The sequence below is a fragment of the Nothoprocta perdicaria genome, unplaced genomic scaffold (assembly GCF_003342845.1).
Source record: "Nothoprocta perdicaria isolate Ctin4 unplaced genomic scaffold, notPer1 scaffold_0, whole genome shotgun sequence".
NCBI classification, from domain to species: Eukaryota; Metazoa; Chordata; class Aves; order Tinamiformes; family Tinamidae; genus Nothoprocta; species Nothoprocta perdicaria.
Window position 1 is genome coordinate 5,185,535 of NW_020454092.1, and position 19,113 is coordinate 5,204,647.

Consider the following 19,113-nt stretch of genomic DNA (forward strand, 5'->3'; position numbering starts at 1 on the left):
CATCCCCATCCCCGCCCGCACTCCCGCTGCTCCCTCCCTCTGCGCGTCCCTCCGCTGCCCCCTGGAGGCCGTCGCCACTGCCTGCGCCCTCCGCGAGAACTGACCCTCGGCGGCCGCCGTCGTTGCCTCGGCGACGCCGCCGCGTCCGGTTCCCATAGCAACGCGCAGGGCCGCCGCGGGGGTGGGCGCAGGAGGCGGGACCGGGCCGGGCCGGGCCGGGCCGGGCCGGACCGGGTCGGGCCGGGCCGGGCTATAGGGGTGGGTTGGGGCTACGTGGCCCGGCTGGGCTGTGCTCTGGGGACGCGTTACAGGGGTCCCGGCGGCCCGGGTCTGGCTGCTATAGGGGGCGGCGAGTCTATAGGGTCCTGCAAGGCTATAGGGGCCTGCAGGGCTATAGGGGTGGTGAGGCCTGCAGGATTATAGAGGGAAGCAAGGCTATAGAGGGCAGGGCAGCAGGGGGCGGCAGGGCTATAGCGGCTGTGAGGCTATAGGGCCTGCAGGATTATAGGGGGGAACAGGGCTATAGGGGGTGGCGGGGCTATAGGGGCAGTCTGTACTGCGGGGAGCTGGGCAGGGCGTTACTGCAGGGCCCAGGGCTGTGCCACAGGCTCCCCGTGGGGCTGCAAGGGTCCAGGGAAGCTGTAGGGGACGAGGCAGAGCCTTGCTATAGGAGACCAGCTGGGCAGGGCTGCGCTATAAAGGGTCAGGGTGCCCCCTGGCCCAGGGCTGTGCCGGGCTGGGGTGACCAGGGCTGGCCTCGGTGGGCACAGTGGGGACGTGGCTGGGGACCCAGCACACGGCTGTGCCCGCAGGCGGCTGTGCCGCCCTGAGCCGYGGCGAGGGGCTGGAGCGGGGCCGGAGGCGCTGCCGGCGTCCGGGGGAGCAGCTGAGCAAGGGTGCTCCTGCCTCCTGTTTTCCAGATGCTTGTCCAGCCGCGTGGGGAGCRCCAGAGCTCGGGCTCCTTCCAGAAGCTCTGCTGTGGCCGCACCAGGAAGGTGAGTGGCAGAGCAACGGTGCCATGGTCGTAGCTGGGGTTACTGGCAGAGCACGAGTTGGGGTGGAATTTAGAAAAATATCCCACTGCTGCTTCCTTAATTCATGGTGTCCCTCAGCATGTATAGGGTTTGGTGCCGACGAGGTGTGCCCCGAACGTGCATCAACCAGGGCATCTAGAGTTTGTCAGGGCTCTCCTTGACTCCTGGCACTTTGCCACACGGTGGCCCCTTCTGTTCTCTGCCAGAGCCTTTTGGAATAGAAAAACAAGTGAGTGATTTCTCCTTCCTCCTTCAGAAACTGCTAGGGTCCCCTCAGCAACTTCCAAAGCAATCTGGAAGAAAGGCCAAGGAGAAAAAGGCCGTGTTTTGGGGCATTGAGGTGGCAGAAACACTCAGCTGGCATGGCTGGGAGCTTGGAAAAGAGATGATCAAACATCTAATCCTGAAAAACGTTCATGTGAAAACACAGAAGCTGAGTTACAGGTGTGTGGAAAGTTTCCTTCTCCTTTATGTTCCATGCTCTCTCATTACATCCTTATCCCTCCTGCTGTACCAGTCACCTTAACACACTGCCTTGGCCCRGTCTACCAGTTCCCCCCGTTGGGCTCCTGGCTGGAGACAGTGAGCACACACATGCATCGAAACCTGCTAAATCAGTCACACAGCCCTTGTTCCTGGCAGGAGTTTCTTAAAATGCCTTTTTAAAAATCTGTTTTGCTGATACTTCTGTCTGTGAGCCATTTCCAGTCTAGTGCGATTTCAGTTGTGGACGTTTGCCAGCCAGTCGCTCATGTGTCCCGAACCCGCTGCTCGCAGGAGTCCCTCTGGATGCTGCAATCCCTGTGACACTCTGTGCTCTGAGGCTCCARTGCTACTGTGCTTAATAAGTGCTTGGATCATGTGGCATGATCTGGGAATGCAGAATATGGTTCAAAAAAGGAATACGTATTTAGGGTTGGAAATGGGTTCCAGCACATCTGAGTTCTCGTTCCCTGGGATTTGCAGGGCAAATCCAGCAGCTGAGCAAACCAGCAGGCCTGTAAATTGTTTCTAATCACGAAGGCCTGGTGTTTGGGATTCTCCTTGGCATTCTCTTTTCTGATTTCTAATATAAGAACAGCTTTAAGCTGTCAGATAATTTCTCTTTTTTTTTTCGTTCTAGATGTCCTTCCACACGAGTCTTCGTCACTGTTTTTCCACAGCCGATTGTTTTGAGCCCGGGTATGTCCTTAACTCTGCCCGTCATTTTCCGTCCCACTGAAAAGGTAAGGCAGCTACATCAGAATTGCTGTCTGTGCTCAGGCTGGCCTCCAGGAGGGGGATTGGYCTCTGTTTCCCTCATCATTTGTGTTCTCTTTTCACTTGAATGAATCTGTCTTTAGTGTGGAAACACTGGAGAGTGACAGCCTCTGCTTGTGCTCTGAACGGAGACCCAGTGTGGCCTTCCTGCTTTCTCTGCACCTCCAACAGCTGAGGGAGCCACAATCCCTGGTTTCTCTGCAGAGTTTGTCAGTAATTGAGAGGGATCTTCAGAAAAAGCACTGTTATTTTTTTCCATTTTTGTTTTGTTTCCCCCTGTGCTCCACGTACACACATGTGTTGCTTCTGGCTGAGAATACAGGACTTGAATTGCCTACCCCAACTTTGTTTTTCTGAAGCCTGTACTGAGTGGTTTTATTACTGAACTGTTGAGGAATTTGCTTTCTGCTTTGTCACAGGACTGCCCAAAGCCACTTGCCTTGGGGTATATTCAGCAACTACTGATTTTTCTATGAGGGAGTATGTTAAGGGCCTCCCTTTTCTTGAGTGGAGTGGTTTCCCTTTGAGCTTCATTTTTGACAGCAACAGGTCTTGTTATCAGCCTTTTCCCTTGGTTTTTCATCTCACTTCTGGTGTCTGTTTTGACTTTGAGTCTTGATCTCTGGCTCTTTGCCACACCTGCCTGTCTCAATGTCCTGGATGTAGGATGTCATGACTAGGTAAATTCCCTGTGTCCTGGTCTCTTATTATTACCATTTGCTGATGACTGTTCAGTGTTCCCTTTATGAAATAAGCTGATGACCTTGTTGTGTTTTTAGTGGAGAGTTTGAGTTTGTCTGTGCTCCATCCTCACTAGAGCAGGATTCTCCCTGTGGTCGAGAGAGCAGGGACTGTGTGTGCTGCAGTGCCCACGGTCCTTCCATAGCTGTGTAAGGGGTACTCAGCAAGAGTGAGGATGAGGGAGCTCAGAACATGCAGATCTTGCAATTCCTTCTGCCTTAGCAAGTTAGCAGGAGTTCTGGAGCTATCTGTGTGTGGTGGTATCAACACTCCACCTTTAAGTGGTTTGTTATCCCCTTTAAGTGCTTCACCAGCGAGACACTTAATTGAAGACTAATTTTTCTGTGCTTGTGGAGATGCAGAGAAGTGTGCATTGTTTTAGCTAAGCTCAATCTGAACCTTGAAAGGATTGAAAAATGTCCCTCTGCATCAAAACAAGCAAGATTAAACAACTGTACTCTCAGACTGTGCTCTCTGAGGGTGCTTGTGTGTTCCCTGAGAGGAATGCAGCGAGGAGTATGCCTGAGCACCTTACTCGCTGCCTCTTCCATGCTCTGTCCTGCACAGCTGCCTTCCCCRATGCCTCCATCACACATGTTTTGTTCCCACCACTTGCCCAGAAGCAAGGTTCGAGTGGTGGGGCTCATGGGAGGAGCTGCAGCCCCTCAAAGAGGGGAGCCCATCTAACTGCCGTCTCCTCTTGCTTTTCTGTGCAGAGGGAGTATGAAGACAGCATCCGTTTCGAGAAGGCTGAGGGTGAGTTCTCTGTTACTCTGCGTGCCACGCTGCCCCGCCACTGCCTGTTGTTCCCAGCTGCTCTCCACCTGCCCCTCTGTGCTGTCTACAACGTCACGGAGGCAACGTTCCCCCTGCGCAACACGGGGTGAGTGGGACTTGGCTGAGCAGCCCCTCTTTCTGTTTTGTCAGGTGTTTGGCCTCCTCCTTGGGCCCTCCGTTTGATACAGCTCATTTCAGTTGTTGTTAGCTTTTGCCTTGATCTGAGGCTAATATCATCCTTCAGGAAATATCCCCTCTCCACACCCGTCTGTTAAGACATCCAGGGAAGACTCAGAGGGGTGTCCAGTTTTGTCAAGATGAACCAGGCTGTTGCTGCATTCCTGTCTGCTGAAGCAGACTGCCTGTCTCTGGGAGGTGACAGTGGGAAACAGCCTTTCAAATCAAAGTTGCTTAGTAATAGGCCCTCTGCTGAGTTCTGTCTGCATTGAAAGAATTCTCAGGGAGCACATAAAGGAACTGGAAAAGCTGTTGTAGAATAAATTTCACTAGAATTGGAGCTTTTCCTGATCTGATTGACAGTCACTTATTATTGTAATTCAGCATCTTGTTGCCTTCAGAACCAACATCCTTCCTTGAAACAGCTACAGTGCTCACTATGTAACTGGGAACAGTTTGGGATTACATCTTTCTGTGCTCAGCTAGCTGCCTTAAGAGCTGGTCCCTGCTCCTTCAGAGCTCACAGGGATAAGAGGTAGAAAAACAGATTGAATTGACCAAAGACACCTGTCAGATCTCATTGTGGTCACATTTGTCTGTTGAAAGCATTGAGGAAATGTCCCTTCTACATATGATTACACAGATAGTTAAGAATCCATTTGTCTGCTTAAAATGTGTCTCCATTTTCTAGTGATCTTGCCACTGTGTTTGCCTGGAGGACACCAAGCCCTTTCCACATGATTCCTGACTGTGGCTTGCTGACCCCAGGGGCTGAGTGCATGGTAAAGGTGGTCTTCCAGCCCAAGGTAGCTGTGTTGTATAATGTGGAAGCAACGTGCTGGTTTGGAGATGAAGAGAAGCAGAAGAGGAGTATTCAGCTAAGAGCCCTGTGTGAGACATTTTTGCATTTAGCCCTCAAATATGTATCATCCAGAACGGGGGAGTTTCATTCCCCAGAATTACATCAAGGCACTGTGCTCTGGGGCCATGCTGCAGCTTGCACAACCCACTGATGACTGCAAAGTGGCCTGTGAAATTCTCYAATATATTATTATCACTTTGGAAATAATGTTTTGAAGAGACAGCAGGGTTTGTGGCCTACTCTGGTCAGATTGGCACTTCTGTTCCCTAGTTAAGCTGACAGATAGGAAGAAATGAGATGAGTTCATTGGCACAATAGAAAAACCTCCAGAAACTGTTGGTCTTGTCTGCATTCTTTCTTCCTTCTGTCTCTGCCAGAGGGGGATTTGTAAAGCTTTCTGGATCCAAGTAGGCTGTGATCTAGAATAACCACAATAGTTTCATGTTCAASTCTTTGCCAGTTTTCTTTGTCTGTAAAGGGGCATAAAGAGCATTACCTGGCCACTGAGAAACAAAAGATGTTTCTCAAAGTATTAATATTTATGGTGGAGGGGAGCTTACCTGGTTCAAAACAAGGCCAGCTTTAAAGATAGATTCAACTTCAGAGTTAGCTAAGGTTGCTCAAAGGCTTTTCCAATTGAGTGTTAAATAACTGAGGATGGAGATTCCACCTCTCTCTCTTGACCTGGTAATACTATCCCTTCTAACAGCTARATACCCCTACCTGCGGGTGGATGTGCCAGGAGAACCCTGTGAAGACGGGCAGCCACGGCACTGTGGGGACGTGCTCTGCTTTGGCTCAGTGCCAGTGGGCACCACCGTGGAGAAGTGGGTAGAAATCTGCAACGTCTCTGTGGTATGTATAGGGGTAGGCTGCTGCTTGTGAGGGCTTGGCCTGCTAGCAGGGTTCCCTGTGCAAGGTTGTTTGCCCTTGCTGCCTGCCTTCTAGTTAAAATACTAACAAATATCTGTTTGCTGCAGCCCGGATTCTGTCCTTATGGTYGGAGCCTGCTGTTCGGCAGCTCGTCTGGATGGGATTGCTTTGGTTTGCACAGCCTTTCTGTGTTGGGCTGTAGCAGCCTCAGTCATCTTGGGGGTGTTTCCAGCTCTGCTAGAAATAGGGCAGGTCTTCACTGATCAGTGTGATTCAAATGGAGCTGCATTCAGAGCAGTGCCATTCTCGCTTCCCTTTGCTCTTCTGTTAATCTGTTTCTTTTCTACTTGCAGGTTGATGCCCCCTTTAGGATAGAAAGAGCAAAAGACCCTCTGCTTCAGGATCCTGTGTTCTCCTGTGGTATCTCCCAGGGTGTTGTCCCTGCCAAAGGGAAGCTGGTGCTGTACATACGGTTCCATCCACAGACAGTAGGCAAACACAGTACTGATTACTTCACTGTCCTGTCTGCTGGGTGCCACCTGCAGACTGTCCTGAAGGTGACTGGCTCCTGTAAAGGTATCAAACAATTACAACCTTCCTTTTTCTCTCTGTCCTCTTCTCAGCACTGTAGGAGAAGGGCTGAGGTCAAGGGAAGAACTAGAGACTGTCATAGCCCTTGGTCAGGGACTGAACTTCTGCTGATGTTTAGCTGTTACTGGGGTTTAACTCTTTCTCATAACAGACATGAGACTATTGGAATGAAGCCCAGCTGGTTCCTAGGGCTGATGGGTTTGCAGATGAGGTGCTTCTGGTTTGGGAGGCTCTGTTAAGTGCAGCAGTAGCTTGTGACATGTTGACAGAAACAGCTGTGACAGCTCTGTTTTACTTGTCATTGTGCTAGGCCCACTTGTGTCCATGCRCCGATATTCCGTGGACTTTGATTGGATCAATCTTGGGGAAAGTGCAATGCAGACACTGGAAATCAGCAACAACTCAGATGCCCCTGCCTATTATCAGTTTGATATTGATGGCAGAGGGAGTGTCTTCTCCATTGATCGTCCCTGTGGCATCTTGAAGGGCACAACGATGCTAGTGCTGAAGGTGACGTTTCGGCCTGCTCGCCCCATCAGCTATTATCGCAGAGTGCTGTGCCTTGTCCACCATCAGGTATGAGAGGCAAAGGGCAACATCACAAAGGAAAYTCTTTGTGGCACCTTGCATCTTAGGAGAAGAAGAAATGTTACTTCTTCAGTCCTAAATGATTCAGGTCCTGTGTCTCCTTAGAAACTAGAAGCCTTTAGGATGGAGGTTGATGCCTGGTGCCTGTGTGCTGCCTGGTGTGTGTATAGCTATGACTTTACCCCAGTCAGCTGCAGCAGATGCCAGTACCTTATTTCAAAAGCATCTTTAAACAAATGTCAGTTAGCAAACCCAACACTCAAGTTTCTGTGTAAAAGCTTAGAAACAAAATTTGTGCTAAAACACTTTGCACAGCATGCCAAACCTAGGCYCTGCTGGCACACCTCTTCCTGTAGCTATTTTATACTGTAGCTGCATGCTCTCTTAATTACAACCTTGCTCCTGGTTTAGGAGCTTGGCCTGCAGGACTCTCCCATCTCAGGTTCTCCAAATATTACCYACTATGGCTGATCGATATCTCTTAACAGGCCCCGAAAATACATAATATTTGTTTTCCTGTGACTCCTGTCCTGGGCTCTTGCTGAGCAGAGTCTCCATGGTGCAGGCTCCCAGGTTGAACAGTACAGTACAGATGTGGATAGACCATCAGYAATGCCTGCAGGGTGACAAGGCCCATCCTCAGCTGTTCCCTTCTTCTAGATCTCCGATTAAGTTAGCTGTGCACCAAGGTACTGAATGTGCTGAATGCCRAAGTTTCTGGGCCATATCAGCACATAAAATAAACAGCTGTCTAAGGTCACACAGCACTAAGCTGTTCTAAGGTGTGGCTTTGGGAATGAGATGCTAGGATGGTGTAATTAGCAAAGGAATCCCTGCAGRAGAGCTCATCTCTTACAAGGCTTTCTGGTGCTTTCCTAGGAACCTATATATGTGGACTTCTTTGGTACCTGCCATTCAGACATGGATAAGCCAGCCATCCTTCGAGCAAGACATCTCTCCTGGTACAAAACCAACATAGTSAGGGGACTGACCTTCTACCCCCCAGACATCCTGAGCATGATGCTGAAGGAAGGGAAGCTGCTGTTGGATGAAAAGAGAGCCCTGATGCTGCTCCCTGAGGTATGAACTGGCCTTTCTTGAATCTGAGATGTCCTGGTGCTGTTCTCTGCAGATGTCAGGTTGCCTTTGCACAGGCCAGATAGATAAAGGAGAATGTGCAGGTGTCAAGCTGATCTCTGTAGTAATCCTGCTATTAATATGCCCAGCACGTACCAACACTCTCTGCCTCAGCTGGATTCTACTCGAACTGAACCACTATTCCTATTCTGCTTTACTTCACTCTACTTTAGCTCAGTCGCTGGATCTTCTTATGCCATGTTAAGCTTCAGATGGAGGATTGCCTACAAAAAAATCTCTCAGTTCTGCTTTCCCTGCTCACATCAAGGTGTTTCCATCCTGTAGATTCCTCAGGACAAGCCTCCCGAGGAGTATCCCGAGGCCAGCTCCATGGCTGAGTACTTCCACGATGGTGCAAGCAGTGACCTGGCCTTGTTTCCCCCTCACGTTAGCGTCAGCCCCAGGGAGCACGATTTTGGTTGCTGTGTGCCGCTCCACAGAGCAGAGCCTCTTCCTCTCTGTGTGACCAACCATACCAAGGGAAAGATCACTGTTGCCTGGACTCCAAGCCRTGGCAGTGGCTTTCAAGTGACGCCTGAAGTCTGTGACATCCCGCCTTTGAAGTCTTCAGCCTTCCGGGTCCTTTTCCAGCCCACTCAACTAAACAGTCTGTATGCAGCGGAGTTGGAAGGCTTTGCCTTCTACAAGGTTAGTGGGAATTAGTACAACCAGTCCCCAGCAAAAGCCTAGCAAAACCCTATTTACCACCAAAATATTTTGGGGCATCTAAAATTAAAATATAACTTTRTATTTTGAAGTTGGCAAGCTTATATCTCTACTAACTCCTCTGGCCAGGGATTTGGTACAGTGGCAGGCTAAAATTTCTCCTCCATCATCTTTGTCCTGGCAAGGCGAAATCAGGAAAATAAGCCATAGACTGGCTGCTCTTGTATATGCACATGTACAGCTGCTCTTATGTTACAGTGAATGTGAAGTAACTTGCACTTCTCTGAATAAATGACTGTAAATTACTGCACCATATATGGGAAGCTGCATAAGGATGGTTGCTGAGGTCTAGGTGATGGGCAGTAACTTGCTTATGTCTCTATTCCCAACAAGTAAAGTTGAAGTGGATGCTGTACATCATTGCAGCCTCTCCTGAGCATGAGGTGGGAATCATACTACATGAGGTTCCACTGAAGGAGTTTCAACATCCTGAAACTTCCTGATAAGCAAGAGATATCTTGATTATATTGTTGATTAAATTGGAAATATTTTTCATCTAAGACAGTGTGAAGGTTTTCTGGGAGCAATCTTAGTCAGCAATTTTAGGCTCAAGTAAGAACCTATTTTTTTCAGTAATTTCATAATTATTTGCTTAGTTTAGGATCTGCAGGTATTTCAGACTGCATTAGTAGAGTGTCTTTAGAGCCTTCAACTCTAAAGCAACTACTGCAAAATCACTGAATAATTTGGGTTGAAAGGGACAGAGAGAGAGATCATCTAGTCCATCTTTCAGCTTTTAAGTCCCTCTGTTATCTTTCATGTCTCAGATATACCTGTTTGAGAAAATGGTTCCCTCATGTTGCTCTTTTTGCACTGATCAGTACTTCTTTCCAGAGAAAACCAATTCCCCAGCCCTAGGGCTGTCATTGAAACAAGCAGCAGCTTGTGACAGTACATGCACTTGGAGGTACATTGCCACACTCCTCCCATGAGTGTTCTGCTGTGTCCCTTGTGTGCCTGCAGGTGCTGAGACACTACAGGAACATYGATGAGGATGCTACCATCTGCCCGTCGTGGTGCCTGACTGTCAGGCTTAGGGCACACACGTATGAAGCAGAGCGGGAACACTTCATCCCACGGTACATACTTGATGTCCCCAAGGTGTGTGACTAGTGGTTTGGATCTTTGCAGAGATGCTTAGGTTTATCTTCCCAATTGAGAAATTTTTATGTTGTCTCCCATTGCACCATCCTGAGACACAGAGTCTTGGGAGTTTCCAGAGGCATGAAGACTTGTGCTTAGAATGGTTGTAGGTTCCCCTTGTCCTGCATTAGCTTCCCAGGCTCCAGTGTCCSAGGCTGCACTAATCTCTTTAGCTCTGAGAGAAAAGCTGCTTAGTCCTCTCTCAGATGCTTCAGGCACTCTGCGTGTACTTAGACAAGCAGAGGGCAGCARACAGCATCCAAGCTGTTCCCTGACTCTCCCAGCATTTTTTCTGTAGCATGAGAACTGTTCCTATGAGGTGAAGTTAGATGTAACCCAGGAAAGTAAGGAAAAGTCTCCAGAACCTCTCAGTTAAGGGCACACAACCTATATCTGGTATGCATAAACCAGAGCAAATTCCAGCTCACTTTGTCCTTAACCTGGGAGTTCACTATATGTGCAGAACCCATAGGTCCCAGTAAGCAGYTTGTCTGTGGCATCAAGAAAAATGATGTGTAATAGAAAGTAGTTTCATTAGTGCCATGAGCCTTTGACAGAGGAGAGCCTGAGAAGGGACAGGAACGTATTTTGTATACCCTTGGGTGATTTTCTTTCTCTTCTTGAAGAGAAACACTTATAGAGTTCTCTATGGTTATGAGACAGTGCTGTTAGGACTCAGAGTCAACCTAGCAAGTGATTTTTCTTTAAGCTTGATTTCAAAACTCAATGCAAGCACCATTCCCTTGCTTGTCTCCACCAGGCTTTTCCTCCTGTAGCTCCTAATGCTGACACCTACTGCAGCATGCTGCTCATGAACACGGGCACCTCAATGATAACCTTCTGTGTGGAYCAAACTGCCTGTCCCTCTGTTTTGGTCAAGCCTCACTCGGGACACATCATTCCAGGACATCACCAGATTTTCTTTCTCTCTACTCATCCASTTAACACAGACTTGCAGCAGCATGTCCTGCCCTTGCAACTGAATGCCTGTCCTGCATACACCCAGGTAAAGAGGGAAGTTGAAGCTAGTGAGAGGTGTTTACATGTATTTTTTTGTTCTTTTTTTTTTTTTAAGTTACTTTTATTGTAACCCCTATTATATTTACTAATGATTAGTTGGGGGTTTTGCCTTTAGAAATAGGAATGAAAGGATATTTTCATAATTTAAGGTGGGATCAGTATACATAATGGCACACTTTTAAACTGCAATACCATGATCATTGAAGTGCCAGAAGTCTTCTGGCCTTTGTACCCCTGGGTCTCTATCCCCTGGAAGTCACTATACTGTGAACTGCTCCTTGCCAGCCCAACCCATGGTCCTTTCACTCCTCCTTCAGCCTCAGTTTGTTCTTGCTTCCCTTTTGGAAGGATCAACATCTTTGTGACATCCCTCCAGAGGTCAATTGAGGATTCTAGCTAATGTCTATTACTTCTCCATGAATTCCACAGGAGATTGCCCTCCAAAGCYGTGCGGAGTCTCTTCACTTGCTCTTAGAAGGTGATGGAAATCTATACTTCAAGCCTACCTACCTAGGGACCTCCTCCACTCGAATGTATACCATAAAGAACTGCTCAAGGCTTCCCRTGGTGTTTACATGGAAGATCCATCAGTCTCACCGCAAGATCCTGTCTGTCACCCCTACCACGGGGCTCCTCCAGCCCTACGAAGCCATGGCAAGTTTGGGTTCTACCAAAATCATYGTAATTTTGATTAGTGATGCAACTGTGGAGTGTTTAAAGCAGAAATGTGAGGACCGCAGTCCAACCTTTAATGTCAAGGTTGCCGTCAGTGTCTTAGGCTGGGTCACTAGAGAGCATTTGCAAATGTCCTGGTGACCATACTTTGCCCAGACATGATCAGAGTCTCCTTGACTGCAAGACCATGGGTGTCTTAAACATGGATTAGATACCAGTTATGCTGGATGAGTCTGGTGATGACACAGTAACAACTGGATCGTGCAGCAGGAAATGCTGATAGAAAGCAGATAAGTGAGAGCACAAAAGAGTTTATGGCCACCTTCTGCTCTTTTGTCTACCCCTACTGCATTTCTTTAGTGCCTTTTGAGACCAGCACATCTCCAAGGCCTGGTTTTCAGTGTCTGAATATGTGTTCCCAGTATGAACCTCTGACACGGTAGAAACAGCGGAGGTCTGAAGAGGGAGAGTGTCTCCAGTGCAGGCCAGTGGTGATGGAGGAAGGGGCTGTGCGTTGAGTGCAACGGTTGTTGTATCTAGGCTTGACTCTGGAGCTCCTGTGAGCGTGCGCCTTCTCGCTTGTGGTTTCAGGCTCAAGCTTGGACTTTTGCTCCTGACAAGAAGACGAAGTATCTCCTGCGAGCGGTGGTGTTCGTGGGCAGGGAAAGCCCAGTCCCCATGTCTCCCCAGAGTGTCCATTACACCTTAAGGATTGTTGGAGAGGGAGCGCTGGGTGCTATCAGGGTAAGGATCTGGGATCCAGGGTAGGAGGGGATGGGGATCTTCAGTTACTTTGGGGGCTCTTTCTTTTCCTTAGAGACTTTTTTAACTTTTTCCCAGAGGTGGGAGAACTGACCCTTGTAGCCAAATGGCAACTGCATGTTGTAAATGTCCTGCCAGCTCAATTATAACCTGTGTGAACCCTTAAGGATCACTCTGAAATGCTCTTTTCCGGACTGAACTGGGCAAGCTCTTTGGCTTCTTGGGAATTACAGTTCTCTTCCATAGCTCAGTCTGCTCTCCTTCTCTCTTTATTTGTTCTGCAGTTGGTCCTATTTCTAAATGGAGCAGAATTGACTGTTAAATGACTACATGGCCAGCACACCTGCCTGTTCTGCTCTTAACTGCAGATCTGTGCAGCTGCCTTTATTTTTAAGCATGTTTCCTAAGGAACCTGAACTAAATAAAACAATACTTTGCAAGTTGTTGCTCAGTGTTAACCATGTTGGACAGATGGGTAGAATGATCTTAGAGGTATTAGTCACTATAAATTGCATGGAAGTGGGTGACTAGCTAGAAGGGAGAGGGACTCTTAGTACAGGCATGGAAGGACAGAAAGGYAGAGCTCAGACTTGTGCCAAGCACAGCTTTCCTGCTGGTATATGTACAACCAGAATGAGCCAAATGTTACCTAGCTGCCAACTCAAATAACAGCAGAAGGGCTTTGGAGGGAGGGRTCAAGTCCCTTGAGGTCTTGCCCAGCTCCCAGTGCACAATTTTCCAATGTTCCCCCGGGCATGTGAATCCCCTCACAAAGTAGGGAGCTTTTTGCACTGTCCTGTGTGTGCCAAGGGCACTGAGATAAGTGACCACTGCACTTGACTGCTGCTCTTGACAGTTACCAGCAACTTCTGCACATTGTTTTTATTATTATTATTATTATTATTATTATTGTAGGCACAAAACGAGTGCTTGGACCTTGGAAATGTTCTGGTTGGTGACCTGCAGAGCGGTGATGTTGTGCTGCTGAATGATGGGATCTGCTCTCTAAACTATGTACTCAGCGTGGAACAGCAGATCACAGGGCCTTGTGATCCTGAGGAAGTCTGCAAGGATCCACTCGGTACTTGGAGGAGATTCATGTGGAATGGGACTTTGGGACTCCTCTTGTTTGCAAAGTTGTTCTAGTATGAGCTTAAAAATTGGGCTGCTTGATGGCTAGTTTGTAACTGTTTTCATGTGCACCTTAAACTATCCATGTTTTATGTGATAGAAATATGCTTGAGAAGACACGAGACTAGTTCTGTGTGTGAATAACACAAGTAACTTATTTAGTACGGGGTAAAAATTAGAAATACTCCTTGTCATGTTAACTTGGCAAAGTCTTTCTATGAAAACATAAGTAGATGCCTGTTCCTATCACTTAATTAGTGAGTCAAAAATGTCTGTGAGWAGTCAAAGGGGATCATGCCACCAAGCACAGCCCGGATAAGAGGACAATTATAATTGAGTGCAATGTGGCTGCTTGTACTTCACAGAGGATGTGAAGGTGCTTTTGTGCAGAGGTGCACAGAAGTGCAGAGGACAGTTGCTCAAATAGTGCAGGCAGGACCTGCACACTCACCTGATGGTATGAGTGTGACTTGCACTGCCAGGTGTGTGCACTGAAGGAAGAAGTCTGACACTAGGAGCGTCTGATTCTTGCTTAGAGGATTGCTACAGGTGACTGACTCTTCTGTCATGCTGTTAAAAGYGTCATCCAGAGCTTGGTGATTGAAACTGGACCATTTTGAACCTTGAAATAAGATATAAGAAGGGAGTTGAGGCTTCCCAGAAGAATTGGTGGAGTCCATCCCTCTGTGATCCTAGTCTTTGCCTGCCGAACGCAGCCTTGGATACTCCTGGAATGAGGCCTGTGCTTCTAGTCTGGGTGTCTGAACTCCAGAAATTAGTCCTAAGGATGAAGTATTGTAGGGTGGGTGGAGGAAGCAGTGACTGAATTGCAGGTAGTGTATGGAGATCTATGTGCTGGATGCATGTGTGGTGTAAGAGATCAGTGGTGCCAAGAGCTTATTCTACCTCCTTTCTTCTGCAGCCTTAGAGCTGGATCACTCCAGAGGGACTATCCCTGCAAGGTCGAAAGCTTTTGTCCGAGTAACGGTGAAGCCAGCCCGCCAGCTGCATTACACCTGGTCAATCAAATATGCCATTTGTACCCCCACAGGTGAGGGACAGGTATTTTGGGGAAAGGGGGGAAAATAGTCTCCCAGTCAAGTAGACTGTGTCATAACAAGCTGAGTTGTCCAATTCCAAATGTTATGAGTCCTGCTTGTAGAAATCTGCCTTCTGAGTAATTCACCAGAACTGGTCCTGCCTGCTGTCTCTTTTCCTGTGCTGTTTTTGTTAGATGTGACTGAGCCATGAGACACAATTCCCTACKGTTCTAGTCACAAGATTCCCCACTCCTTTTCATGATCATGGTCTCTGATGTACTTCAGAATGTATTTGAGAGCTTCAGGCAACCCATTCTCTGTGGTCTCCTTACTGGAGATCTTGAGCAGTACCTCTATGAAAAAGGATACAGTAGAAATATAAAAGACACAGAAAGGGGCAGCAGGGATATTCAGAGGTAGAGAACATTGTTTGTATGGGAAGAGATGAGCTGCACAATGATTTTACAGCTTGGACAACAGAGAAGGGCAACAACACATGAATAACATGGAGAAGATGGCATATAAACAGTTATTCAGTGCTTTTTTGGTGTGAAAACAAGGAGGGCTTCATAAAACAGTTAGGCTGTAGGATTCAACGAAGGAGATTCTTTTTCCACATAGTGCAGAACTAAGCTGTGGAAATATGCTGTTCAAAAGGACTATGTTCATAGTCCTCCGGTGATCTTTAAATTAGCAGTCATGGTAAAACTATAAAGCAGTGAAAGTTCATTCTTTCTGTGGCCCAGGTAGAGCTGCTCTACAGTTTGCTGTTCYAGGCAGCTGCCCCTTATTGTTGACTACTTTCTGTTGTTTCCCTCTCTAGTTCCAGATTTTGGGAGCACCAAAGAGGAACAGCAGCCCCTCTGCAGCATAGTAGCAAGAGGCGTATACCCAACTTTCTGCATCACAGATGCCTGTTCAGCAGGGAGTGCCAGTGGTATCAGCAAGCTGCAGCTCTGGAGACTCTTTTCCTTGGACACACTGAATGAATACTTGGAGCGAGACCCAACTCCCAGTGAGCTCACCTACAGAGTTCCCACAAGGCACAGGTGAGAAGAGGAGAGGGCTCACACTTAGCCTCGACACAAGCACAAGCCAGAGTTGCTGTGCTTATTGGCTTGTTTTGGAGCTCATTGCTGCCTGTCACTCTTACAACATTCTATCACAATGTGGGTAGCTGCTTGCTCCTGTGTCTCTGCTTATCCTTCCTAGAGAGAAGCCACAGAATAATTTAATTGCGAGAGACCTCTGGAAGTCTCTGGTCCAATCCTTTGTTTAAAGCGTGGCCAACTAGATCAGGTTGCTCAGTGCCTTGTCCAGTTCAATGTTGAGTATCTCCAAGGATGCAGAAATTGCAACCTGCCTGCACAGTTTTCCAGTAACGGACCACCTTCACTGTGATTTTTTTTCCCCCTCAATGATATCTAAGATATCTGTCATATTGTGACTTGTTCTTTTGTTACCCATTCTGTTGCTGTGTGCCTCTGGAGCCAGATGGAGTCTGGCTCCCTCTTCTCTATACCCTTCTATCATGYAATTGTAGACAGCAGTAAGATATGATCTGAGCCCCCTGTCTTCTTTAGACAGAAAAAAATAATTCTCTCAATCTCTCCTTGTGGAGTGCTCCAACCCTTGRCCTTCTTGGTAGCACTTCACTGGACTTCTTCCAGTATGCTAATGTCTGTCTTTTATTGGGGAACCGAAAACTGGTCTAAACAGGACTCTGAACTTCTGAGTAGGCCACTCATTCCAATTAGTCTTATATAAAAGATAGACTGGAGAGGACCCAAAAGTCTCACTTGCATCCAGTGTCCTTTGTCTAACAAGACCCAAGAGCATAAAGTTAGAGACTTGTAAGGAAGCAAGCCAATGTAGAATGACCCTTTCCCTGGTCATGCCATGTCAGCTCTTCTTCCATGCTCAATTTAATTTCTTCTTTTTCTCCAATAACCAGCACATGCTCGATTCCTCCAGTGTACACCCCTGTCCTGCTGGATTTCAACTTTGGAGCTGCCTCAATAGATTCGGAGCCTACCCTTGTGATGCTCCTGCTGGCGAACAAGGGTGTGGTGCCCGTTGAGTGGTAAGCAGTGATTGCTAGAGCCCAGCCTTTCCTCTGGGGTCTGTCTGGGTATACAGAAATACTCAAAAGACCATGGGACACCTACACATTAGTGGAATGGATTTCATAGGTGTGGATTGTATTGTTGGGCTGCGATTGATCTGTTGTTGAGTTTGGGTGGGGAAGCAAGCAAGAGAAGGCAGAAAGTTGTACGAGTCAGACCTAACATGCCTTTGGCAGGAAGTTGGAAATGAAATGTCGTGTGTCCTCCTGTTGTACTAAGCCTGGCTGGACTGAAGTTTTCTGTCTCTGTTGCTCACCGTCTGTCTGGATCCCTAGGGCCTTCCTTTTCCCTTCTGATCAGAAGATGGATATGGAGCACTGGGCAGAGGATGCTGAGTTTAGCACCCGTGAGCTGCACCAGATGAGAATTCAGGATAACCAGCTCTTCAGCATTTCCCCCAAGTCAGGAAGACTTCTTCCAGGACAGGAGGAATCAGTCCAGCTCTCACACAGGTGACTGTAACTACTTGCTCTCCAGAGCCTCATGCTTTGTGCCAAGACAGCAAGTGCCAGTTGAGCCTCCTGGGTTTACAGAGCTGATCCTTTCCTTGCCCATGACACTTACCCATCAGAGACTGGGCAAGTAACAAGTATGAAAGAGATGAGCAAGAAAATGTACTTCTTGTGGCTTTGACCATATGGACATAGTTATTTTTGTCATCAGCTAGAGCTCCTAGCTCTTGAGCGTCTGTGGGTTGTATGAAGGAATCTAAGCAACCTGACTTCCACAGCAGTCCTGACCTGAGGAGTGATGGTATTTCAGATGATTTTAGTCTATAAACTTGGATCTAAATAATTGTGTGACCAAAATCAACATTGCATCACTCATTCCCACCCAAACACAACTATCCCACTCTCTGTCTCAGTGGCCCTTACGCAACAGTGACTCTTTAGCAGGGAAATGAATTGTCTCTAATGGAATGTGTGACCCTGATTCTATAACCCGGGGCACAAGATTGGGTTTTAATGTTTTTTCTGTCTCTCATCTTGCTCTGCTAGACACGATTTCATCGGCACTGATCACCTGCCTGTTCTACTGAAGGTTTCTCATGGTCGTGAGATTCTGGTAAGGTAGCATGTATGTCTTGCTTGGTTACAGAGCAGCAGCAGGTAGGAGCTAAATTACAGCTAAGGGTTTTCCCTAGAAGCTGCATGGCATACAGGAAGCCGTGGCCTTCCCCGGGGGTCCTCATTGACCAGATGGTAACAGGGGGCCAAACAGAGATTTAAAATCAGCATTCTGACAAACTAGTGGCTCTGGTAAAGAGTGCTATGACAGCGCACTGGCAAAATGCCGTCTTGGATGTAGTATCCACTATTTTCTTCAGTTTTTGATTCTTAACCTATTTATCTTATTGATGTTTTTAGTGCAGGTTTTCTTCCTCCTCTGGAATAACTCCAAAACAGCTCTCCCAGGTTTTACATTCTCAGCATGCTTTCTGAACCTCAATATATRTAATGGGCAGAATTTCTTTGCTTGCTTGCCCTCCTTCCTTCTGCCTCAGGGTGAGTTCTTCCATACAGTGATCCTGGAGTTGAGCTCTRCAGCCCATCCTACATCTCTTTCCCAGTTTTCCTGAATCTCTCCATCTCATCACCACTCCCCTTTCTTCAGAAACCCCTGGAATATACTTTTCTCCAAATATATCAGCTGCATTGGTTGCAGTTCTGGGACACATTTTGGCACAAGGCTGGCAGAACATCCTCTCTGGATGTATGGAGAGAGCTGCTTTGCCAAGCCCAGAAGGTAGTGCCCGCTTTCCTGGTTGGCTGTTCCCAGGCAGCCCTGATGCCTTTGTCCACCCATTTCCTTCACCTTGCCAGTCGTTGAGGTRTTTCCTACTCACTCTTCCTGCTTTTCTGTTTACTAACAGCATCCCAGAGCTGATCCTGCTCTGTTTTTTTCCCCTGAGTATTTCCTCAGGATTGAAACTCATTTCTCTCTCACCCCTTCTCTCTAACTGTCAGTTAGAGTCAAAGTCACCTTGTGCTCTGCTGGGCACAGCTCATGCCCGGCTGAGCCTTCCTGTCTGTCTCTAAAGTTTCCTATGAAACCATTGTGTTCACACATCTCTTTTATTTTTCTTTTCTTTCAGAACAGTTGTCAGCTGAAAATCCATCCCGTTGACCAAGCTGTTCAAACAGTGGCTTAACTGTGCCTTCCCTCAAAGCCCTTGGATGGGCTCCCTGTGCTCTGCCTGCCTGGCACAATCCTGAGAGTGGCTGCAAGCATTTTGCCAGCTGGCCAGTGAGAGATTAGGCTTTGGAGCACTAAAAGCCAGTAGGGCACATGTCCTCCCATGCCAGTAACTGATGGCTTTGGTGCCTATCAGAGGCAGGCAGCCAYCCTACCCCACACAATTGCTGTAAAATGTTCTAAAAGGGGGTGGGAAGACCTGAAGATGCCAAAGGACASCTGGCTGCACTGGAGCTCTGGCAAKAAGAGCTACA

General features: G+C 47.7%; 1 protein-coding gene across 1 annotated transcript in view; it reads left to right on the forward strand.

The window, feature by feature from the left end:
* Positions 1-1,337: 1,337 nt before the first annotated feature.
* CFAP65 (cilia and flagella associated protein 65) overlaps positions 1,338-19,113 on the forward strand; it is a 29,456-nt gene continuing 11,680 nt past the window's right edge. Inside the window, exons 1-19 of the mRNA XM_026033930.1 lie at positions 1,338-1,478; positions 2,158-2,260; positions 3,752-3,918; positions 4,681-4,880; positions 5,561-5,706; positions 6,078-6,300; positions 6,626-6,891; positions 7,783-7,983; positions 8,326-8,688; positions 9,730-9,867; positions 10,670-10,915; positions 11,359-11,583; positions 12,196-12,348; positions 13,282-13,447; positions 14,420-14,548; positions 15,361-15,586; positions 16,492-16,620; positions 16,939-17,115; positions 17,662-17,728. Coding sequence (XP_025889715.1) covers positions 1,420-1,478; positions 2,158-2,260; positions 3,752-3,918; positions 4,681-4,880; positions 5,561-5,706; positions 6,078-6,300; positions 6,626-6,891; positions 7,783-7,983; positions 8,326-8,688; positions 9,730-9,867; positions 10,670-10,915; positions 11,359-11,583; positions 12,196-12,348; positions 13,282-13,447; positions 14,420-14,548; positions 15,361-15,586; positions 16,492-16,620; positions 16,939-17,115; positions 17,662-17,728 — 3,384 coding nt within the window. The 5' untranslated portion in view covers positions 1,338-1,419. The remainder of the gene's footprint in view (positions 1,479-2,157; positions 2,261-3,751; positions 3,919-4,680; positions 4,881-5,560; positions 5,707-6,077; positions 6,301-6,625; positions 6,892-7,782; positions 7,984-8,325; positions 8,689-9,729; positions 9,868-10,669; positions 10,916-11,358; positions 11,584-12,195; positions 12,349-13,281; positions 13,448-14,419; positions 14,549-15,360; positions 15,587-16,491; positions 16,621-16,938; positions 17,116-17,661; positions 17,729-19,113) is intronic.